At 23.5% G+C, this 27089-nt stretch overlaps 1 protein-coding gene across 6 annotated transcripts in view; it reads left to right on the top strand.

The window, feature by feature from the left end:
* Positions 1-27089, top strand: part of LOC145850044 (uncharacterized) — a 60998-nt gene that overhangs the window by 8509 nt on the left and 25400 nt on the right. For 5 of the 6 annotated variants that reach the window (XM_082955219.1, XM_082955212.1, XM_082955191.1 and 2 more), the window contains exons 3-9: positions 1547-1632; positions 3965-4027; positions 8491-8544; positions 8689-8790; positions 10501-10545; positions 16138-16236; positions 20714-20797. In XM_082955219.1, the coding sequence (XP_082811345.1) occupies positions 1547-1632; positions 3965-4027; positions 8491-8541 (200 nt within the window). In that variant the 3' untranslated portion in view covers positions 8542-8544; positions 8689-8790; positions 10501-10545; positions 16138-16236; positions 20714-20797. The remainder of the gene's footprint in view (positions 1-1546; positions 1633-3964; positions 4028-8490; positions 8545-8688; positions 8791-10500; positions 10546-16137; positions 16237-20713; positions 20798-27089) is intronic. The other variant, XM_082955226.1, reaches the window with a different exon arrangement.

Genomic DNA, 27089 nt, shown 5'->3' with positions numbered 1-27089 from the left:
GACTTTAAACTAAAAAATAAATAGGCCTATAAATAAGTACTTTTAAAATCCTGGAGAATTTTGAAATTATGGAGAAAATTTGCTAAAATAATTTGGTAACCTTGTAAGAAGTATTTGTTAATTATAAAAATATTTGGTTCTAGTATTTTAATTTAGATTTCAACATATATAAAAAACAAAATGCTTATGGTACAAATCTTTATTAATTTTACTAGTATATTATTAATTTCTACAACTACACATGCACTATTAACACTTTTATTGATGAAATTAATAAATAATAATTTAGGTTAAATGTTTTTGACTAACACTTATTTTTATTGACTTTGGTATGAACCAAGTTAATGAAAAAATATGAAATGTATAAAAGTATAAAATTTTGATATTACTTTACTCCAATAACATGATTTCAATTAAATTTGATTAATTAGTTTAGATTTAATGATAATTGAGTAAGTCAAAAGACATCCGAATTAATAAGTTAAGTTAATTCTTGTAATAAAATGCGCTTTACTTAATTTCAATGTAGTAGGTAGTTTTAATTATAACTCTACTTGAATAAATAAAATATTCTTTGAGATAGCATAGAATTAGTTAACTTGTTGTATCAGTTTTTTTTTTTTAACTTTCTCTGTATAAACTGCTAGTTCAACTAATTTTTGTTTTGTTACTTTATAAAACTAAATAAACATGACATATTTTTAGTTTTTGTACTTAGTTTAAGTTATACTTTCTTATTTCTAAACGCTCTATTTTTTATATATACAACTTTATAAAAATTAAAAAAGTAGACTATTTTAGGTCAAGACTAAATATGGCTTGGCACTTTAAAAATACTGTTATTAATATAAGTAAACTTTTAATTAACGGTTGAAATAGGTTATTCTATAACAAATTTTGATCTTGATAAGTTTTTATGTCTCAAAAAAAAATAGAGCCACTTTTGTGAAAATGAAAAATCATATTTAGCGCATTAAACAGAAACTGTTATATTTTTTTCACACAATGACTTGCTGTTTTGTAACCCTAACTACAACAGATTTAGTAAAGTATTGCTTTAAGTCAGTTCTTAATAATATAATACAGTATTTATAGAACAAATACGAAACCTTTAAGAAGAACGTTTCTGAAATGTAAAAAGTTTATCTATATATAGATGTAAATAACTTATTTAGATCAAAGTTTACTACTGAAACTGTAAATACAAGTTGTTTTTTGAAACTGTTTAAATATCTAATACTTACTTTGTAACTTAAGTAAAATTCAAAAGCAATAGGTAAACATATGTAATTTATGATAAGACAGAAAAACAAATGTGTTTAAATTTAAAGTATAAACTTAACTCATGGTTTATAGAAGGGTATACTATCTATTGGCTAAAGTCAATGAAATATATATGTTTTGTTGTTTACGATTGATTTTAAGTTAAACGTTAAGCTGGTAAGATATTCTAGCATAGTTTCACTACTGAAAATTGAAACTCAAACTTTAAGCAAAGTTATTGTAGTTTAGAATTACTAAAGTTTGTTTTTATAATAAATAACAGCACACATGGTCATTTTCTTATCAATACGTCTACACTTGACAGACTATTCTCTTCATAGAAAGTCAAAATTCCAATACATACAAAAAGTAGGTAGTTCAATTTTTTTTTATAAAAAGCTTATACCTTATTAGATTATAAAAAGTCTAACTTTACTATCAAATGTTACAATTACTTGGTGATATTTAAAAATTTATTTTTGTATTAAGCAATCTAAAAACAATACTTTAGTTTTTAGGTATCCGTTTCTTAACTTTCACATTGAGCTTTGATAAAAATTGTTCAGTAATTTAAGTTAAAACTTTTTCTATTTAATGTTAACTTATTTAAACGAACATTTGTTGACTTTAGAAATGTTATAAGAAAATTATTGGTTTGCTTAGTTTTTCAAAGTTTTATTACATATCATTTCTAAATATTTTACTATTGTTTTTATATTTATTGAAATATGTCTTTAATAAACTTTTTTTATGTTTATTTTTCAAGATATGAATTATTTTTATTTAAGTAGTATAATAAAGTATTATGAGGTATCATTTTAACCAAAATAATTTGCTTTAAAAAAATTGTAAAAACAACTACTAAAGTTATAATAGTGTACAAAACAATATTTTATTTTCAAAAAAAATTATAAACTAAGTTTTAGCAAATTATTGAGGCTTTTCAAACTCATTTACATTTTGGTTTTAAACTTAATGTATGCTTATATGGAGTAAATTGATATAAATTGCTGTCTACAATAATGTTTATGAACTCAATTTTGATATATATAATTTAGCAGAAATACATAAAGTAGACCGACATCCCACTTTATTAGATTACGTGATTTTAGTGGTAAACTACCCATGAAACTTTTTTTAACACAGAATTTGTTATCCCTAACAACAAAAATCGTCCCCGAGAGCGTTTCCCATTATAGGGATCTATCCACCGTCCCTGATCTATCCCGTAAAATATCGTCCCATAAATAAAAGTTCTAAAAAATTCTCATTATCTTTTACTTTATTTGTTTAAACACTTTCACTACTAAAATCAATTTAGCTAGACTGACTTTTTCAGATATTGTCTCTCAGTAGGATTTTTCTTACTTAAAATTTTACATGCATTATATATAAATGCAATATAGTCACTATCTTTGTTTTCTTTTTTTTTTTTTTGCTTTGTCAAAGAGTCCAAAACCTACTTTTAATTTTATGATAAGTATAGTTTGAATTTTTTTTAAATTCAACAATATCTATACACTATAAACTTTATAGACTACTTAAAATGTAAAAGCTAATAGTATTTTTTACGTAAAGTTCTTAAACACCATATATGTATAAGCTATTCTTTTACAATACTTACTCATCAATTGGATTGTGATTGATTATTATTATACTTCTAAATTAATCAGTACGTATTCAAAATGATTAAAGGTAGAAATAAGAAAAACACGATGAAAAATATTCATAACTGAAGTGCGTATTTATACAGGCGTTAACTAACGACATTTTATTAGCATTTTCATCCATTTTTATCTTTTAATATATTCTTTAAACTTAAGGTAGAATGGCTAAAGTGTTGATGTCACAAAGACGTTAAGATGCGCACAAATCAAGCTTCTTTTATTTTTAATATACAAGCAAAGTGACAGCTTTTAAAGTGGCTACTTTTAACTTTATTAGAGCCTAATTTTAGCATACCTTAACTCTAAAAATTTCACCTATAAATCTTCCAAACGTACCAATAAAATCATTCATGAGTACAAAGCAGTCTCCAAGTATTGGCCAACACTGTAAAGCCGCTTCTTTGCTCGTATATAAAAAAAAATCAAATAAACAAAAAACAGGTTAACCTTTGCTTATATCACTTAAGAAAAAAATAACTACAAACACTTTCTCTTCTCTCACAACAAACACTTGTGTGCATGTGAAAGTCTTTGTGACGTAACAAGTGAAATCACACAAACGTTAGCTCACTTTTGTTGTAAATAATAAAAAGCCTCGAGCTACAAACCAACCTATCATTAGCATTAGAGTCTCTAGACAGAACTTTTGACTGGCGGTGCAATCCGCCAAAAAATATAAATTTATTTAAGATAAATAGTAATTGTACTCGTATATCTATTAATAATTAAACTTTTCTTAAATAAAATGTTAGGTTATTGTATTGCTAAAAGATTTTGATTTACTTAATTATTAAAAACATATTGCTTAATAAACTACTTAATAATAAGCATTATTTAAGTAGTTTTTATAATCTTTATTTAATGCAAACAAAATTTTTAAATGCAAAGTTTCAAAATAAAATTTCATTTTGAAGACAGCGATTTTTGGGTAAAAAAAACAGAACCTAATTTATAGTTTTATCAATTATATTTAATGAAAATTAAATTAATTAGTTTTGCTAACTTTAAGTTATAAGAAACGTTTTTTTTTTCAGCGGAATATACGTGGAGCGCGGGTATACGGGCTTAACAAAGTGAAGTTGAAAAACTATATGACAGTGAGTTTCTGATGTTTTATAAATACAATTAATTAAGTTTTCATGTAATTTCAACTGTATTTTTGTTAATTAAATTATTCTATTTGCGAATAAGTTATATAAATAATAAAATGCAGTTTGTTTTGCTTGAGTATATTTCATACGTGTATATTAAAAATCTGCTAAATATTGCTTATGTACAAAATTTTTGTAATTGCCTACAGATTGATTTAAACAATAATTTATATAGTCTAAATGAATTATTTAGTAATTGCCGTAAATTTATGTTTATGTTTCACAGTAAGCTGTACTAACTCACTAAAGTAATCTTAACTCTTGAGTACAAATTTTTTACACATGTTTGTTTAGCTAGCACATTTTAATCAACATAAATAGTGCTCAAAATAATTCTTGTATTACAAACATCAAACTTAATAAATGTAATTACTGGTTGTATTTATGAGGTTTAGTAGTATTAAGTTCTTAAACAAGTGGTCTCCAAGCACCTAGCTAAACTTACTGCCTTACTTACGATAGCTTACAGTACTAAAATTGCAAATAATGTGTCTTACTTATAGAAACGTATTCCTATGTTATGAAATGTAATACAACTAGAACTCTTGAATAGTACTCTAATATAAAGTAAATACTGATTATTTAAAACAAACTGTGAAAGTTAATCAAAAGATATTTTTTATAAAACGCTGACAAGTACGACTGTCTCGCGATTCGTGAATGTACTCTTTTTGCAAAGTGTAAGAAATTTTTTTGATTTCACGTAATATCGTCAATGAACATTCCGAGTATCGTTTATTACAAAAAGCGCGTTTTGTTAACGTTTTGTGCGCAACTAAATATTTCAACTCCTTGTAATGTATTTTTTGTTTATTTTTTTCGATAATTCGTCAAAGGAAGCTACACAAAACATTTATATATAGTTTTATTTTTAGTTTAATTTTTTTTTAAAACTATAAATTAGTGCCTTCGGCACGACTCAACGTCAAACGTTTATTTTTATATTAATTTAATAAATTCGTTCACAAAAAAGTAATAACAAAAATACCAACAAACAATTTAATGATAAAACATTAAAAATAATTAATATTATTTTTCAAAACTTGATGAGTAAGTTGAAAAAGAAATTAAGTCCCATAAAATTTATAAAAAATAGGCTAAATTACTTTTCACATTAAGAAAATGACTAAAACTAAAACTCAAATTTAAAATATTTCACAAACTTTTTTTTTTCTCAACTTCTACTTTAGGAAAAGGATTGTTTGGCTTACATTCTGATCAAAAGACAGCAAAAATATAATTATTGATAAATTATTCCTACTATTAAAAAAACTGTCACATAATCTATGAGTAATGTGACTTTTCCTAAAGGTTTTGATAGTTAGGCAAATTTTTAAATATATAATAATTTTATTAAACAAAGATAAAGGTGAGGCATATAGTTTTTACTACTGTAGATAATGGTGACAATAGTTTTTTTAATAAATAACATACATATATATTATTATATATTTTTAGTTACTAATAATTCTCTAAATTCTTCACAATTTACTTTAATGTTGTAAGTATTAAAAATTAATAACTTTACTAAAAGTGTACTAAAACTAAAACTATGAAATGTATTAAAAATGTTGAAATTTTTATGATTATAAAAGTTATGACATAGTTAGTTTTAAAGTTAGTTAATTTCTACAAAAATGTACTCGTACTACATAAATTTTATTTTTTTTCTTCATATATGTATTTATTTTTGAACGGGTCACTTTTGCATCGCGTCACTATTGCAAGAAGGGTCACTTTTGCACGATGGGTAATTTTTTCACGAGAGTAAAACATATAGATATGATAAAAAAACAATATTGTATAGAAAAACACGAAAAAAAAGACATTAATTAATTAAAAAAAAAGGTTACCATGGGGATATGGGTTGGGGGTAAGAGTGGAAGCAAAAAAACAAAAATTAAACCTGTGCAAAAGTGTCTTTGTGCGAAAGTGTTCCATTCTCTGCTATAGTGACCCTCGTGCAAAAGTGTCCTCTTAAGTAAAAGTGATAGCCATCCATATTTTGTGTTTTAAATAGGTATATATGATGAGATTTATCATTTATGCAAAACGTTTATTCTTTAATAAATAGACTATACACAACAAACGACTTCTATGTACATTATTGAACCGTAAATTAATATTTTTTTATTCTGTTTTAGTTGCTTATTCCTTTTTTAACTCAATAATTAAACGAATCTTAAACTTTTGCTATGAATTTTAGGTAATCCTTAAATTATGTACAACTAAAACATGAAAATAAATTTCTTTACTCTTGCTCTTTAAGAGTAGTTTTAAAATATTGCTAGTCAGTTATATAAAATAAAAATATTTAGTTCGAAAACATTAAGCTACGTAAATAATTTGACAGAGAACAAATGTATTAAAAATTTTATTTCAAATGTTTACAACTTAACAGAAGTTACAACTAGCCCTTAGCGGATAGTTATTTCACTAAATAGAATAAAACAATTGCCCCTAAAGTTCGCTTTTAATAGTTTTTTTAATATCGTTTTAAACAATTTAAAGACAACGTTAAATGCATTCAGTTAAAGTTTAATTAGTTTTATCTGAATTAAAAAGATTGGTTTAAAAATTAATACTATATGATAATATATGATATATCTTCATTAAACATTTAACATACCTTATTTCAAAAAGTTTGATATGTTAAAAAAAATATTCGATGTTTCGTCTTAGAAAGCTACAAAAAATAATAATTTTTATATATATTTTTCATTCTAATATAATTTTTTTTCTGAAAACTATAAATTAGAATTATAAATTAGTGCCTTCGGCACGACTCAACGTCGAGCGTTTATTTTTATAATTGTTCAATAAATTTGTTCACAAAACAGTAAAAAAAATATCAAGAAACTAGTTTAAAGATAAAACATCATAAAAAATTAATGTCAAAAACAGTCAACATAATATTTCAAAACTTAGTAAATAAGTTAATAAAGAAATTAAGTTCAATAAAATTTGTAAAAAAATATGCTAAATTACTTCTTACTTTAAGACAAACTGAAACTAAAACTCACTGTAATGAGTATATGTAATTCTTTTAATAAGTTTTGGAAATTTGGCAAACTTTTATCTGTGCAAAAAAAAAATGTGAGTCATATAGTTTTTGCCACAATAAATAATGTTGACATAGATTTTTTAGTTAACAAAAGAAATACATACTATTATATATTTTTAATTATTAATAATTATGTAATTGTTTTACAACGTGTTTTAAAAAAGTAAGTATTGTAAGATTGTTAAGTTCACAAAAAATGTACTAAAACTAAAATTTAGAAAATGTATTATAAATGTTAGTTAGTTCTTATATTAGTTAGTTTCAACAATATTGACTAGACTAGTACTACATATTATAAAATATTTTTCTTTATATATTTATTTTGTTAAAATAATTATAAATACTATTTATTTTTCATTTTTATTGATACCAAAGTGTAACTAATCTTAATCTTTGTATTTAAAAAAAAATTTAGTTGTTTGCGTTTATTATTAACTAATTTTTATAAAATGATTTTCAAAGCTTGGGTAAAACTAAAACGTTTGATTAGTTTTAAAAACCGACGAACTGTTTTTAACATCATATATGATCATAATATGATCTATTAATTAGATTTTTTTTCGATTTTATTATTGATTTGTGCCTGCTTCCAACAAAATATATAATTTATATAAGTTGTAATGCCTGTAAGTAAAACTTTAAAAAAAAGTATTTTTTGACAAAATCATCATATAATTAAAGTTAATTTATAATAAATATTAATTATTTAATGTTTTAATATTACTGAACTAATTATGACACAAATATTCTTAAAGTTTTTGCACATTTTGACTCATGTTCTAAGATATTTCAATAAACAAACTGAAGATCTGTTTTATTCAACAGAACAGTGAATTGTATTTGAAAATTTAGTGTTTATTAATAAATATATAAACTTGGCTTTACTAAGAAATATATACAATATAAGTATCTCATAAACGAAAAGCTTTATAAAACTGTTATTTATTATCTAATTAAAAAGTATTTGCGTATATGCGTATATAAAGTTAATTATTTATGTATTTAGATATACATTCAATAACAGTAAAACTTTAAGTAAAACTAAAACTTTGTTAATGTTAATTTTGTTGTAAATTATATTTTCACACCTCAATAAATATCATCGTTTATACGGACTGTGAGCTTGTAGTCTTATTATAGATAGTATAGTTTATTTAACTTAACTTATACATTAAATTTAGATCAAGTGGATCAATTTGTTTAAATTAAAAATTAAACTTACGTTTGTACATATTTAAAAAAAAAGTTTAGAAACTTTAACGTTACAGTTTAGCTAAATTTAAAATTCTGTTTCTAATACGTTTATGTTGAATTAGCTCTAACTAACGATTAATACTGTTTTTAGCAGACATTAGACAGAATCCGAGATACTTTTTGTAGCTGTCGTGACAAATAAAAGGTAATTTTCATATTTATATATTATCTAAGATAAGTTTAAATACTTACAAGTTACAACTGTCTTACTAAATACTTATTCTGAAACTTGGTTACTAAAAGATAATAATTATACTCCTTATGTATTTTAATACTTTTTTTTCATCAGATTTACATACCAACCACTTGTAAGCACTTAAACTAGAAACCGGAAAGTTGACTACAAAAGTGTTGAAGCAGTCTTAGTGATATATTGTTGTTGCAATTGAAGGTAAGCACATTATATAAATTAAAGTAAATAAAATTAAAGCTGTTATTTCTGAAATTGAAAATATTATTAGCTATAACTTAAAAAAATATTGCATACATAAACTTATGAAAACCAGTTAGTCAAAATTATTACTAAATAGTAAATCAAAATCTCTGCATTAAAAATATTTAAAATAAGTTATGTGCACTGTTTAAATTTTACCTGTAAATGTTATATAAAATAAACAATTTTAATCATGTAACTGTTTTATCACTGGTATATAGCCTAAAAAAACTTGTTGATAACTTTAAAAACATTTATCATAGAAATAAAGTAAGACTATAAGATTTTTACTGTTTTTCAAAATTTAAATATATAAAGTATAATAAATGTGCTGTGCACACTTTCAGCAAAATTATTCAAATAGACAAAAAATATTCCAAAAATATAAAAGTTGCACAAAGTGTATAACTAAAGAAAAAATTTAGTAAACAACTTAACAGATAATTTTTTACTCCTACTAAAAATAACTAATATATTTATATATATAGCTTATCAAACTAGCTAAAAGTTATTAGTTATTTTTTCTGTCACAGTAAAAAACTTTTTTAACATAACTGAGTTCTATTGCGCACTGAAAAGAAAATTGTACTAAATAGCACTTTTCTGTGTCTTTTTGCATGGTAATGACAATAGTATTACTAGGGGTTAGCAGTCTTTTAAAAGTCGCGGGTCTGATAAACTGCCCGCAGACCTCACTGTATAGAAATATGTCTCTCATGACCGTAGTTATTTTCAGTAGTTTAGGTTAACAATATAAAAAACTGTTTTTATATAATTGAAAGAAAAAATAATTGAGCACTATTTAAGAATTAATAATAAACTAAGATTCTAATTGTAAATTTTTGTAACAAATACTTTTCCTTTTAAGTATGTTGATTTGTAAACCCCTTTGTTGCTAGGCTTACCGAGTTGTCAAAATAAAGAAGCAAATCAAAAGATAGTTTTAAATTTTCCATTAGTCAAAAACTTTGCTTCAAACTTTATGATTTACTTGTTTACTTTTTTTTTAACTTTTATATTCTAACTAAGACAGTAATTAAAAACCTTCGACTACGTTGCATATTTGCTGAACCTGCAGATTTATCAATAATTTTTTTGTAATTATTTTTAATCTGTCTCTACTCTTATTTTTAACCTATCTTACCTTACATAAAAAATTGACTCAAAAAAAAGTTTAAATAAATTAAGTTTAAAATATCATGAGAAAAATATTCAAAATATAAGCAAGCTCAGCATTTTCAATATCTTGTATTTGTTATTTTCATATAATTGAGCTACGATCGTTTTAGATTAAATAATAATAAATTGCAATCCTTAACTAGCTATAACTATAATATTAACAATTATATAATATAACAATTGTAGCTATAACTAGCTACAGTTTTCTTATTCACAAAATACAATAACAGAGCTATAAACTTCTTTAAAAGTTTCACAAATTTTACAGACAGGAAATATAGACGCTAATGATAAACTTATATTAAAGATTAAGATATGTAAATATTGCTTTTGATTTTGTTTGAGGTAAGTAGCAAAATTAGACTTTGTTTGAATTATGATTCACGGTTTTCTAATTAACAAATTACAAACACTACATCAGGCGTACTGTAATGATTATACTTCTTTGTAAAAGTTTATCAAAATTTAATATATTGAATATTTTTACAGAGGAGAGAGAATCTTCAAAACTTGAAGCTTAACAAAACTGAAAAGGTTAGTTAACGTAATATTTGACAACAGTTTTAATACTTTAAACATGTTAACTTAATTTAACTTATGAATTAGATACACATTTCAACTTTATTATTTTAACTTAAAATCAAATGTACAGGTAAAATAATTAACCTAAAAATCTATCAAAAATTTCCCTACAACACTTTTTTTTTAGGATTTTATGCTTATTTAACTAATATGGTAAAACTATTACTTTATCCTATTTTTTGTGTTGGTTCTAAATCAAGTAAAAGTCCTTTTAATTTATTTTTGTCATACATTAATTTAAAATAGTACCTAGTTGTGTTGTTTATTTTATTATTAATTTTATTTTTAAATTAAATTGACTTAATCAATTATTCTATGAGAAAAGTGTTTGTATAAGAAAATTTTAACTGTTTTTTACGATTAACTTTTTAAACATAGATGTTTTAAAAGCATGCTGTTTCATCAAAAATGAAATTAAACTGCACTTTAACAAATAATACTACTAAGTATAGTTTTTTTGACTGGTATTGATTAAAAGAATAATTTCTTAGAAACTAAGCTTAAAGTAATATTCTACAATCTTGATAATAGATTTGCAAAATAAACTATTTTTAGAAACTAATATATTACATATTACATGTTGTTACTTTACTCAACTAAATGTTTAACATATCTATCAATTAAGGACTGTTTTTAAAAAACAAATTTATAAACTTTTCTTAATTATAGGTTTAGTGATTGTACTGTTACAACTGTATTAACAACTCTTTGCATCGTAATAATTTATTATTTTTTTTTTATATCAACACTAAATCTAATCTAAATGTTAAGGCCATCAAATCAAACAACTTTAAAGATCTTTTACTCGCTCAGAAGTTGTTTTATGATGTTTCCTAAAATTTTAAAGTGGTTTTTGAGAGTAAAAATCTTTATTCTCCTAAATTTTTAAAGCAAACGTACTCAACCGTTTTTATTCTAACCTTAACTTTGTATAAAACAACTGTATAGAAAAACTACTTCATTTTTGAATAAAAATGTTTTTTTTATTGTTGAAGTATTATTTGACTATTTATTCAAAGCTCACTTATTTCAAGTTTGTTTTAAAACAAAAAAGTGCGGTAAACATTTGATAAACTTATTAGATATGTGAAGTAATATCAATAAAAAGTATATTCTCCCTACATTTGTATATAAACCCTTTTGATAATATACCTTTTTAACAAACAGTTTTTTATAATATTTATTTATAAAACTCAAATAAAAGCCAAAATTAATTTCTGTAGAACCCTACGGATTTAACACAATCTATCTTAAAATTATTTGCTTCATTGTTTGTGGTTTAGGTTTTCTAAAACACTATTTGTACAAACAATGGGGAAACTCAGTTTAGTTATGTAGATTGCTAGCCGTTCTGACGGTTTTTGATCGAAATTTAAAAATCACATTTTGGTATAGTGCTATAAACACAGTATTTTTTTTCTAAAAATAAATTAATTATTTTAAATTATTATGTACAGAAATCTAAGACGAAATTCATTCAAAAACATCTTTATTAAAGCAACAAACAAGTAAAATCGATTTCGGCTAACGCTTTTCAATTACTTTTGTTAGCAACTAATTTTAAGATAAAATTTTGAGTATATAAATAGTTAGAGATTACATCAGAAAAATCAGGAAATTCAATTAACACTAATTAGCATAATTGAGCAAAAATTAATTAGACATTCACAATTCATAAATGCAACTATAAAACAGTTTATCAGTAATTTAACTAAGATAAGCAACATTAAAAATAAAATAAAAATAAGTGACAAAATTCAACTAAAATCTATAACAACTTATAAAGATTAGATTTATAAACGTATTGTTGCTTACACAAATTAGGTTTACATGTTTTTATAAACAGAGATTCTAAAACACTTAGGTGATAATCGTTACGAGCTTTACTTAAAATTGAAAAGTTACTATCACTATAGTTCTTTGCGCAATCTGAATTGTTTAATAAGTGTTCAGCTATCGCTGATGATCTATTAGATAGTTTTTTTAAACCAGTGTCCATCCATCTTCTGAGGGAATTAAAAACGTGTTGGTCCCTTCTTATATGGAATCTTTGGGACGTTCTGCCAATGTACTCACTGTCACAGTGACATTTGTACATATAAATTATTTTGCTTTTTTCATGATCAGCAGTACGGTCTTTACAAATTCCATTTAAGGGCCTTCTTGTAGCATGACTGATTCTTAGTTGTACAGAGTTAAAAGTGGAGTTTACAGTGTATTTTACAGTCTTTTCTAGAGCAGTTGCTACTTTACCGAGATATGGCAATCTCAAATATACAGAGATTATTAAATTATTAGCATTTTTTTTTTTTGAGCTAACAAACTAAGTTTCTTAAATGATATCTTAAACTAATTAACTAAGATTAATAATATAGCATTATTAAGTCAACTTGACTAACATTATTTTCGTTGTTTCTTAACTCAAGTAGTAATATAATCCATAATACTGTTGAATAATTAACTTTTTGATAATGTTTACAATCTGTTATAGATATTTTTACTATCGTGTTCATTGATGTGTATGAATTGGTTTTTTTCCTTATTTTTTAGATATTATATATTTAAAACATTATAACCAACCTCCTTTGTAATATTAATTATAAATACCTACTGTCTTATTTGTATATAAACATATGCATTTTTATTATTGCTTATGTTTAAGTTTTAGTTTTAGTATAATTTTATAGCTACTAAAAGAGAAAATTTTAGCCCAAAAATTTACCTTTTGCCTTTTTTAAACTTGTAATTATAACGAGTTTATAAAATAAAGAACAAACATTAATACAGTTTTTATTTTGATAAGTTTATTTTAATGTAATAACAAAATATAAAGTAGCAATGAAAGCGATTTTACATCTTTCACATAATTATAAAAAAAATGTTATTGATTTAATAAAAATTACTAAAAGCATACTTTTTTTAAAATAATAAATAAAAGTTAGCAAGAAAAAATGTTTTTTATCAAAACTTAATACTTTAAAACAATTAAAAAACTGTTAATCAAACTAGGGTTATATATAGCAAACTGAGATAAAAAATTTCTAAATAAAAACCTGTTAATTTTCACAAATTATTGTAAAGACTAGCACCAACTTAGACTACGTTACTAGATTGAAAATGTTTCTTGTACCTATTTAAACATTGATATATTTTTATTTAAAAAAATTATAAACACTTAACTTGAAATAAAAAACAAGTGTCCGTACATACTAGTTTACAAACAACTTGTATTTAATAGTTAACTAAGTTTCCCGCAACTTGCAACAAACCATAACAACAAAATAGTCTTCTGGAGCTATAATTTGTGTTGCAGATAATATATAGACAGTTTTCTCATAGTTTTCTTGTAGGTAGTTTCCCGAAAGTAAATCGTCTTGAGTCTGAGCTAGCTTATGTGAAAAATGCTGTAAAAGTTGTACTGCTAGATGTTAAAAGATTGATTTATAACAGCTTTTCTTTAAAAAAATTACTCTCAAAGTTAGATCCAAAGAAGTAACTAGGATCTAGAGTTAAAAAAAAAATGTTCAGTGCAGAATTTGTAACGTTAACTAAGTTAAGTTAAACAAAACTACTAAACTCCACAGACGTCCTAAAAACTCTGTGAATTCATATCTATTTCTTTCAACACGTGGTTGCTTCCTGCAGCAACTTCGTTGTACACGTAGTTATCAGTTCTATCAACTATGTGAGCTGCAAACTGTTTGTAGTTTGCAGAGTTTTCGTTGACTTCGGTTAAAAAATGGTTTTCGAAGAAAAACGTCACGTCTTCGTTGTTTATGTTCGACTTTTTCAGTTTATCTTTAACCGCGGCAATAACGTTGTTTTCACTTATCTTAATGTTTAAGTCCCATTTAACACTGTTCTCACTTTCCAAAAAAATAGTCAGTATGACAAAAGCATCTACTTGAGACATGTCTTCATAGGAAGTACTGAAGTCAACATAAAAATATTCGGAAATTTCGTTTTGCACCAGCTCCATTTTGTTTACTCGAACAAAGCTGCTGTGGTCGACTAGAAATTTCTCAAGCTCGTTCCTGACCATGAGAAACTTGTTTTGATTTCTTCGCGTGCTCGCGTCGTCAGACTCTTCATCTTCGATTTTAAGCTGAATTTTTTTTAGAAAAAGTAGGTAGCACTTCACTACTTCTTCAATTGACTTTTTAACGATTTTTAAATTTAACCCTGACATACTATGTTTATTATGTAAATAATCAGTAAAAATTCCTGTTATAAATAAAAAATGTTAATAGTTTTAAATTAAACACTAAAAAATATATGTTTAAATTTATTGCCTTAAGTTAAAAAAAAACATAACTTTAGCTATATTTTAAATAGTTGATAATAATATATGTCTTTTACAATAAACACATAGAAAATAATACACTTCTTGCTGCTTTCAAAATCTAACCACAAATTAAAAAAAAAACATAAAAAACATAAAAAAAAAACTCTTTTTCATAAACTTTAATCAAAACGTTAAATATGAAGTAAACCTACAAATGCAATGAAGTTCTAATAGCGTTTTCTGTTATTAGCTAGGGTAACTAAAAGACAAGCAATTAGACTGTAAAAGCAATATAATTTTGTTAATAAGTTCTAATTTTTGTTTGTTATAACAGTAAGCATAATTTGTTTTAATTTTTCTGTTTATTTAAAACAAACTAAATTAAGATGACGCCATAGCTCATTTTTTTAAAATTATAGACGTAAAAACTAATTTTAGTAAGTTACTATCCTTTAAAATGTAATACAAAAAGTAGTAGTAATTGATATTTTTATAAGCATTAGAATTAATAAAAAAGTCTATTTAGTTTTAGTTTAATTTGAAGAAATAAGAAACAATACTAGATTACAAGTTGAGCCAGCCTATTTTCATTGAATTAAATAATTACATTTTATTAGTTATATTTATAAAAATAAATACATGTAGAAGTACGTGTGTTGTAGATAATACATATTGTAAATAACAAGTAATACTAACTATGTATTTACAAACACCTTTAAATTGAAATGTTATGTTTATTTTTATTTTGACTTGTTTATATTTTATTGAAAGTACAATTTCTTATTACGCTTTTTTTCGAATTTCAAACAATTAAAGTACAATAAATTTTGGAACATTTAAAACAATTTTCAACCTCCAAGATTAGAAATACTTCTAGTACAATAAATGCTGAAATACTTACGAGTAGTAACAAGTTAACTTTACTTGTTATATTAGTCTTCTTGCTTGAATGTGCGAATGTAATATTAATTCTATGTTTATGGAAATTACTTAACTAAAAATATCTGAAATCAAATTAAATTGTTTGTAATGGTAACTTATAACAAGAAAATCTTAAAATCTTAAAATTTAAAATAAGATAAATGTTTATGTAAACAAAGTTGATTTCTAGCAACTATTTTTTTCTCGTATATACCAACATAAATTCATAGTCGATTTATGTGTAACAGGTAATAAAAATATAAACCAGTATTTATAAATAGTTATTTAGCTCAACATTACTTGACAAAACTTAAATAACTAAATTTTAATAAACATAGGCAGTCGAAGAAACAACATGACAACAATAAATGCCAAAAAATAAATTTGGATCAGCAGCATCACAGAAATTCGGATCAGCAGCAAATCTACCAAAAAAAGTTAGTATTTCTTAGTTGTTAGATTTATAATGTGTAATACATTCATAATAAAACAAAAAAGTTAATAAAAAGACTGATTTTTTGCCTACTTTCGATGATCAGTAAAACAGTTATTTCAACATTGTTGTGGTTGATACGGACACTATGCAACATATAAGTTGTACATAATCACTTTGTCACTAGTCAATTACTAGTATTTATGTATTTATTTGAGGTTTTTAATAAAGTAATTTTAAGTAGTTATAAATTGTTGTTCAATTAAAACTATTGAATAAAATAAAAATAATACTTTTAGCACAAAATACTGATAAAATTAAACGTCAATATATTTTGTAGCGTGTTAATTTCTACCTTCTTTAAAGAAGTTATAACCTATCATTCAAGTGTTCAAATCTTTGCTATGAGTATTTTTTATCTCCCCTTATAATTTGATAGAAAGTTATATATATATTTTTTAGTTTTTATGTTATTAAACATGTTTTTAAGTATATTTTTACAAACAAATTTCAGTTAATTTTTGTTTACTATATTTCTTCCATTTCGTTTAACTGATTGTTTTATTACTAGAAATTTAAATATCTAAATGATAAAAACATTAAGTCTAATAGCTCGTATGAAGTTTTATAAGTAATTCGTGTACGACTCGATAACCGAAAGGTTCCTTTGTACACCAGTCCTTAGACCAAACTTTTTGAGCGCTTTTTTTATCGTTCAATAAATAGTAACAATTTATATTTATAGAAAATAAATTTCATAATAAAAGTTGTAGGTATTATTTAGACACCTACATACATTTTTCATTCATTTCAAACATATTTTGCTTTTATAGTTCTGGTCCTTTAACCATATTTAGAGAATTTGAAATGTCCGAATTTGAATTATTATGTAATCGTATGCTGATTTGTTTGTGAGATTGTGATGTTAAGTAAATTTTATATGGAATGTACGTAATTGAAAAATAACTCATTTTAGATATGAATTGTTTTAAATGCTGAGCAAAAATTTTATAACATTGCGGGTCCACTGTGTCATGTATAGTTTGACAAGTCTGTAGTATATATGTTTAGTCTGTTATTGTATCTTGTTTAGTAGTTTCGTTATCCATTAAAAATGGTGTATTTAATTTATTATTGTAAACTGAAAAATGAGGTCGTTAGCTATAAAAAATTTTACTGAGGGGTAATGTTCGTTTTTAATATTGCATTTCTTTTTCAATATGACATTCGTTTAATATTTTATTTTAATGATATTATCTACAGATTTTCCATGCAATTACACATTATTTTTAATATTTTTAAATATTTTAATCATTGATATTTAGTAGTTCAGTGGATTACTTTAAAGTTTAGATTGAATGGTTATAAACTTTCTTTGTAGTCATTATCACCTAGAAAACTATTTTAAATTGTTTTATATTTTTTACTTTTTAAATTATTAATTGTTTTTTTAGTTTAACTGAAGTGGTGTTTTATTTGGTTAAATATATTTTTTCTTCATCTTGTATCTCGACAGTGCTTTAACATTCATCTATCAAAACAATTGTCGCGAACAAAAATATATTTGCACATTTCTTATAAATGTAGCTTTACCAATATACATGTATATTTTTATGTTTTCAGTTGATATAAAAAGTAATTCACAAAATATTATGTAGTTTAAAGTTTGTTTTTTGTTAGTAAAAACTTTATAATGATACTGTTATATATATATATATATATGTTGTTATTAGGTTGAGAAAAAAATTTAATAAAATCTTTTTAAACGCAAGTTATTTCACATGGTTGTATGAGGATAATACTACTTACTAGTAATTATTGTAAGTAAAACTACTTACAATGTAATTACGCAATAAAATATACAACATCAATAAAACATACTAAAAATAAAACATAAGGAAATAAAAAAAAAGTTTTTTTAAATAAAATCTTAGTGCTGTTTATTTAATTTTCCATTCACGTTAAAAGTTTAAAATATAGCTCATTTTAATCTAAGTATCAGCTTTCAATATACTTTGTATACATCTCTTTTACAACAAACTAATATAAAACTTTTACAATAATTGAGTCAAACTTCATAATTATAAATATTGTTCATCAGATAAAAACTAAAACAAGCACCTGAGGCTTATTGTGACGTAAGATAGCTTTTATTGCACACTATCACTTTTTGTGTAAAGTTATATATCGGCAAGTCTTTAAAAACACGTCGTTAATTAAAACAAAAACATCATCGTCAGATTTAAAGCTACTAAATGTGGCTAAAATAACTCACGCTAAAACAGTAAATAATACAGAAATAAGTTAGTTTTAAGCTACTTAATTTTGAGTACGCAAAAACGTAAAAACCTATTAAAAAGATAAGATTATAAGTTAAAACAGTTTTTTTGACCTAATCAAGTTATTTGAAACTAGTTTCTGTTTGAAAAATCCAATTTGAAAATATTGCAAGTCTGCTCATAATAGTATGTTTTTAGTGCAAGTTTAAAAGCTCGTAAACATAACAGAGTATTATTAAAAAAGTGTAATATGTATATAATTTGTATACTGTAAATTTTTTGTGCAGCCCTAGTATTGGCTGCATTATTAGGATATGTTTTGTTAGTCTGTTGAAATAAATTAATTAATTAAAATAAAAAACATTGAACTTTTCTGTTCTTTTTGTTTTAGTTTTTATTGTTGAAACTAAGGTTAGTTTATGTAACTGGTTTGAGAAACAAAATTTACTTTATGACATTTCACAAAAAAAAAATATTAATTTTTTTATCTTATTTTTTGCGTATTTGTTTCTCAGGTAATTGTGCTAATTTGTTTATTTATTCTTTTTTGGTTATCAATTAATTTGTGTGCTGATTAAAAAGAATACCAAACAAATAGTATCGAAATGTTACCACTTGCTATTAAGAAACATAATTTAACAATAGACTAGCTTTACAATATTTTTTGTATAGACATTAAGTAAACATAAAAAATTTGTAATATATTTTTTACAACTATTTAAACTATATTTCAATTTAAAGCATATATGAAACCACATTGGTATAAATTTGATAAAGATAACTAAATGAACAATTTTTACATTTATCACTTGGTGTTAATTATTAATAAGCATAACTTAATAACAATCTAAGATTTCGAACTATTTATTGTACGGTAATTCATTTCAAATGATTTCATGACGATCAAATTCGGACAAAACGAATTCTTAAAAAAGTGTTTAAAGGCTAACAACTTAAAAAATAATGTACATTTGTACAAAAACATCTTTATGTCTAGCTAATAATGCAACAACTTTATAAATTAATTATAAAATAAGAATATTGAAGTATTCTAGAAAATATAACTTTTGAACTTATTTTACCCATACCTATAAAATATTTTAAAAGTTTTGAAAGAAAGAAAACGTTGGTAGATAAAAAATGAACCTACATAAGCTTTTTTTTTCAATATATACTAGTTGTTACCGTTAAAAAGTATTAAGATTTCTAATTGTGTAATATGATTAGTCGTGCATCCATTTAAACACTTTTTAAAATCTTAAGGTATTTTTCAAAGTAACACAAAACATTTGTAGTATTTTGATAAATCTACGTAAACATTATTGTCTGATTATTTTCTACTAAAGCAAGTTCACTTTAAACTAATTTAGTTCAATACTTAGTTTTGAATTTCAAATGAATAAATAGTGTAATCATGTGATTTGGACATCACGAAAAGTTTATTTAACACTTTATAATCGCATCCAAATTTTGTTTTTTTCAATTAGCGGTAAAAAATTTGTAAAAAACAAAAAGTTTTTGTTTATATTGCTTTATCCAACCGTTATCCACAACACAGTACAATTTATTATTCTAATATATGTTAAATTTTTGCTTTTGTATTTATATCCTGTAATAAAATTACAACTTAAAAATTATATAATCTTGAAAATCTCAGTTATAAAAAACTGCTGTTTTAGTTTATCAATCAATTTAAATTTCCTACACAGTAGTTCAAAAAAAATCTTTTTTTTTTTTTGAATAATATTTTAAATGTTTCAAATACGGCATTAGAGTTACTAATAAAAAAAACACCACCAAACAGATTTTATTAACTTGGAGTCACTTACCCTTATTTAGTATTAGTTTAAGTATATATTAGTTTTCTTTTTGTTTTTGAAAATTGAACATTAATTCCATTTATAGAATAAACGTAGTTAAAAACTATTTCATTTTAAATTGTTATGGTTTAAATTGCTTCTTATAAGTTACAACTTATAAAAATTAAACTCTTAAAATTCTTATTTAAATAAATGTTGATATATAAAAGTTAATTTTGTAGCATTATATTTATTTTTTGTGTTTACAAAAACAAAATTTAATTGTAAATTTGCCTAACAAAAGTATACAATTGATAACAATGTTTATCAATACTTATTTAGCTTACTATTACTTTAAAAAACTTTAGTTGTTTTGAAACTAACTATTTTTTATGAAAATTAGGTAATCGGTGTCAGTTCCTAAGATGAAAATAAGAACGACTGACTATGGCGAAAATGAAACACGGATCAGCAGCAGCATTAATAAGTTAGTATTTACTTAGTTGTTAGAATTTATAAAGTGTGCCTTTTTTAACTTACTTAGTTAATAGGTACTATAATGTGTGCTTTTTAAGTTAACAGATTGTCAATAAAGTGATTGATTATTTTGTCTACTTTTTTTGTTCAGTAAAACAGTTTTTTCAAACAATGTTGTGTTTGATGGACATGCTTGGCAATATTTAACTTGTACATAAGCATTTTGTCGCTAGTCAGTTACTGGTATTTATGATCTTATTTGAGGTTATTAGATTAGTTAGCAATGTATATTTTGTTATTAATGTATTTGCTTCTTGTTCAAGTCTATGCGTTCACTTGCAGCCAAATTTCTTAATTTATTTAGCAGTACTTTTTTAGCAGTTCTTTTACAATAATGTTTTTTCCAAAAGGTATGTTATGACAAACAACCTTTTAAAAAGCCTAGTTAATTTACGACCATGCTTTTAAAATTCACTATGACAATTCAAAATTTTTCCGGTTAAACTGGTTATCATGTTGTGTATAGCTATAACAGTTGTTATAGATAAATAGTTTTTAGGTGCTTGTTTATATACTTATAAATAATTGTTTATATATAGCTACAAAATGTAGCAACTGTAAGTTCATTGTTTAATGTTGTTTTTTCGAATGTATTTTCTCAAAAAAGCTTGTTATTTTGTTTGACGAAATTTCTCTTAGTTTGTTAATAATCTAAATAACTTATAACTCACAACATGTAGACAAATTGATATTAGTTTAAAATATATCATTTAATGAAAAATAATTTAAAAAATGATTTTTCATGTCATACGAGTTTAAAAATATTTGTTGTAACTAATTAAACTTATATAAAAAAAAATGTAGAACTACATACATCACAAATAACTATTAATATGAATAAACAGAAATAATACTTTTGTATTTACTATCACCTTAAAATTAAAACAGTTGAGTTGTTTATTTTAATTTTACTTATTCAGTTTTTCTTGAATGCGCAGTAATTAATACGTTTTTTTTTTATTTCTTTCCTATTTTAAAATCCTCAAACAACTAAAAGTTTAAATTTTTGAAAAACAGTTATAGACGTTTCAAAACATATTTTAAAAATTAATGAACTTTACCGCAAAATCAACAGCATCCGAGACAACCTACGTCCGGTTTCGTCGTAATTAGGACTCATTATGTAGGCATAGTCGTGTGATGTGATCTTTTAGGGCCGTAATAACTTCTGGTTAAAACATAAATTAACATAGATTTTGAAAACTATAAATATTAGGAATATAAAAGGAAGTTAATTTTATTTTTGTACTAATTTTTTTAAGGTTCACAACTATTTAAACTCGGAAAATATATGTGTATCTTTAATGGTTAAACTTCAATAAATAGTTTTGTTACAATTTGTTTAACTATTTCACCCATGAATGGTTTTTAATACAATATGTCATCAGGTTCACGACAAATAAAAAAGAAATCAAGATAATTACCTAAAAAAGTTAGATATTTAAATTTTTATAAATGAGAAAAAAAAGCGAAACATTTAATGAACAATAAAGAAGTTTAAACTTTCTTTTTACAGTTATAGAAATCTTAAAAGTAGTACTACATTAAATTAGTTATTAATAAGTTAAAAAAGTTTTCAACTTAAAGTAATCTTTTTTATACTGGTATAACTTAAAGGGTTGAAAGAGGGTAATACTATCAACTAAAATTGTTTGACATGTCAATAAATTTAAAAAAGGTTATGGTATAGATCATTAGAAAAGGATTAAAAAGTTAAAAAAATAAATACAAGAAAAATTAAAAGTTAGCCAGAAACATAACTTGTTGTAAATCTTAAAGTGTTTAAAACTAAACCAAATTTTTACTTTTTCTGATCATGTTAAAAATTTGAACTACATTTCTTTGTTTTTTCGAGTATCAGTTTTTTGAACATTTTATTTATATTTCTTTTACAAGAAATATTAGTCAAAATTCAATTTTGACAAAACTTGATTAAAATTCTTTATTTCCCGATTAAAACATTATCCTGTGGCTTGTTGTGACGCAACAAGTAAATTATACCACATTATTTTTTTCTCGTATAGATTTTTTTATCGGCAAAGTTTTATCTTAATTATTTACAAATAATTGTTACTTCTTTACCAACTTTAAAGCTACTAGAAGTAGTCAGAAAAATACTTACACTTAAATAATCAATCTTAAAAAATAGATTACTTTTTAATTAGTAATTTTATATTAGATAAGGCATAAAAAATCAAACTAAAAGAATTAAGAAACAGAAGTTAAATCAGATCAATAACTTCAGTCAAAAATTACTAAATTTTAATGCTATTAAAAATACGTCATTTGCTGACTTATTAGCTATTACATTTTTTTGCAATAGAAAACTTTAATAAACTGTACCTTTAATTTAAGATTTCCGACTATAATTTCTTCAGCCATCACAAAATCTTACATTAAAAAATATAAGTTGTATTTTTATTTTACAAACTGAGAAGAATTTTGTACAAAATTATTTTTTGCTGCACTATTTCCACACATTTGATCTGTTAAATTAAATTTGCTTGGTTTTATATTGTTCAATTTTTTTTGTAGATTTTAATTGTTAGAAATAAGTTTAGTTTATGCACTTGGTTTGACAGACAAAATTTTCTTAATTTTAACAGTTTACATCACAAAGTTGTTTTTTTTTTAAGTTATGTATATTGCGTTGCTGCTTCTGTGATTTATTGTGTTTGAATGCTTATTTTCGAAAAAAACTTCATAAACAAAATTGCATACAGTTCATAAAGATTACTAACCAAAATATATTAACATATCATAAGCTTAAAGTTAACTGTTAACATTTGTTACTTTATAACTGCCAAGATTTTAATTGTTTCTTACTTTTATAATCATATAGTTTCAACTTTTTATAAAGTCTAAAGGAAGTTTTTTCAACTTTCTAATTATTTAATTAAATTTAAAGAAATATGGAAACTTCTATTATTTCAACACAACTATAGTATACACAGTTGTCTGATTGAATATACTAAAGGAAATTCTACTTGAAACAAATCTGTTTAGTAAGATTATTCAATAATGTTTTTGTCCGTAAAACTTTTCAAAGTAATCAGTTTATGTTTTGTTTATTTCTGAAAATAACGATTTAAGCCTTTCCGGTGTCTTTAACAAATGTTAAAATAACTTTGCTTCTAGTAAACTTTTAAACAAAATAATTTTCATGTAGATTTATTATTATGTCGATCGTTGTATTATTTTTAATTATGATAACACAATATAATATTGTATCTTAAAAATTTCATCTCTTTATATTTTTATTTTGTCAAACTATTATGTAATACAAAGGCCTTCCCTGTGTACCATAAAGTAGATAAAATCAACGAGGGTTGAATTGTTTAAATTATTTTGTTAAACTTTATATGATTTATTATTTTATCTAAGAATGATTTTTTAAATACAATATGTTATCAGGTTCAATTAATTAGAACAAATAAATAAGGAAAATTCAATTTAATTAACTAAAATAGTTGTATATTTCAATGTTCGAGAAAAAAAAAACAAAATTTTAATGAACCTTGATACAGTTTACCTTTTTTTACAGCTAAACACATCTTAAATTAGTATTATGGTAAATAAGTCCTTAATAGGTCAAAACAGTTTTAAACTTTAAACCTTTTATGTTGGTATAACTTAATATTTAAAAGAGGGTAAAACTATGAAATAAAATCGTTTATAGTGTAAATTAACTTTAAAAAGGTCATGATATCGATTGGAAAACTATTTATTAATCCTTTAGAAGAAAAATTAAATATGAAACAGAAAATTTAATTTGTGGTAAAACTTAAAGTGTTTTAAACTAAATTTAAGTACTATTTCTTACTTTATTTAATCATGGTAGTTTAACTACTTTTGGTTTTAATTCAAAGTATCAGTTTTGTAAACATTTTCTTTATATTTCTTTTACAACAAATATTAGTTAACATACAAATTTTGACAAAACTTAATTAAAATTCTTCATTTCCCGATCAAAATATTATCCTGAGGCTTGTTGTGACGCAACAACAAAATTATTTAACATTTTCCTTTCTCGTATAAAGTTTTCTATCAACCAAGTTTTATGTTATTCACTTACAAATTATAGTAATAATTTCTAAACCATTTTAAAGGCCACTAGAAGTAGTCAGAAATATACTTAATTAAATAGTTAATCTTAAAAATGTAGATTTAATAAATTATTAACTTTATATTAGAGTAGGCTCAAAAAGCATACTAAAAGAATTAAGAAACATAAGTTAAATCACTTCAATTAACTTCAGTCATAAATTACTAAATTTTAATGCTATTTAAATACCTTATTCGTTAACTTATTAGCTGAAACATTTTTAATATTTGCAAAAGAAAAGTTTAAAGTATTGTACCTTTAATTTAAGATTTCCGACTATAATTTGTTCAACCATAACGAAAACTTATATGAAACAAATGTAAGTTATATTTTTATTTTACAAACTGAGAAGAATTTTGTACAACATTGTGTTTCGCTGCATTATTTCCACACGTTTTGTTGATCTGTTAAATTAATTTTATTTTATTTTGTTTCTTTTTTTTGTAGGTTTTGATTGTTTGAAACAAGATTAATTTATGCACTCGGTTTGACAGAAAAAATTTACTTTATATTTCACAGTTTACATCACAAATTTTGTATTGATTTTTTTTAAGTTATGTTTATTGCGTTGTTGCTTCTGAGAGTTATTGTGTTTGAATGTTGCTTTTTTGAAAAACAGCATATACAAATTCGCCTTTTTATACATTTCATAAAGATTACTAAACAAACAGTATTAACATATCATAAGCTTAAAGTTAACTGTTAACATATTTTACTTTATAACTACTAAAACTTCAATTGTTTCTTACTTTTTTAATTATATATTTACAACACTATTTAATGTCTAAAGGTAATTTTTTACAATTTCCAAAGTATTAAGCAAATATGGAATATCCTATTGTTTAAACACAAACATGGTATACACAGCTGTCTGATTATATATACAACAGCAAGTTTTACTTTAAACTAATCTATTCAGTTAGATTAGTCAAAAATGCTTTTGTCCGTTAGCCTTCTCAAAGTAATCAGTTTATGTTTTTTTTTTATGTTCATGTCGATTTAGACTTTTCGGCAGTCTTTAATAAATGTTAAAACAGCTTTTCTTTTATTAAATTTAAAAATAAAGTAATTTTCAAATTTATTTTCTATTATTATGTCGATTGTTGTACTATTTATAATTGTGTTAACATAATATAATATTGTATTCTACAAACTTCATCTATTTATATTCTTTATTTTATTAAACTATTATGTAATACAAAGGTCTTAACTATGTACCACAAAGTAGATAAATTCATTGAGGGGTGAATTCTATAAATAATTTTGTTTAACTCTAAATAATTTAAATTTTATCTATGAATGATTTTGTTAATACATTATGTCATCAGGTTTAATCAATCAGGACAAATAAATAAAGTAAATTCAAGTAAATTAACTAAAACAGTTGTATATTTCAAAGTTTAAAATTGAAAAAAAAAACTATTTTTTAACGAATTTTGATACAGTTTAGCTTTCTTTTACAGCTAAAAGCGTCTTAAAAGTAGTTTTACAGTAAATAAGTCCTTAATAGGTCAAAAACAGTTTTCAACTTTAATTTTTTACACTGGTATAACTTAAGAATTAACAGAGAAAAAAAATTATTAAATGAATTTGTTTAGAATGTAAAATAACTTTAAAAAGGTCATGATACCGGTTATTGGAGAAAAATTTAGAAATCATATAGAAAAAAAAAAAAAAACTTAACAGAAAATGTAATTTGTTGCAAAACTTTCAAGTGTTTGGAACTAAATCTAAGTATTATTAATTTTTATTTTTTTCTGATCATGGTAAAAAATTCAATTACATTTTTTTTTTATCCGAGCATTAGTTTTTTGAACATTTTATTTATATTTCATTTACAATAAATATTAGTTAATAGACAAATTTTACAAAACTTGATTAAAATTCTTTATTTCCCGATCAAAACGTTAACCTGAGGCTTATTGTGACGCAACAATAAAATTATTTCACATTATTCTTTCTCGTAAAAAGTTTTGTATCGACAAAATTTTATGTAAATAACCTACAGAATTTAGTTACTTCTGAACCAATTTTAAGACTCCTAAAAATAGTCAGAAAAATTCTTACACAAAAATAACCAATCTTCAATAAAGAGATTACTTTAAAATTATAGTTTTATATTCCAGTAGGCATAAAC

This window comes from Thalia democratica, chromosome 1, assembly GCF_965202585.1.
Source record: "Thalia democratica chromosome 1, ktThaDemo2.hap1.1, whole genome shotgun sequence".
Classification (NCBI taxonomy): domain Eukaryota; kingdom Metazoa; phylum Chordata; class Thaliacea; order Salpida; family Salpidae; genus Thalia; species Thalia democratica.
Note: the sequence above shows the minus strand (reverse complement) of the source record. Positions and strands in the feature narration are given on the sequence as shown.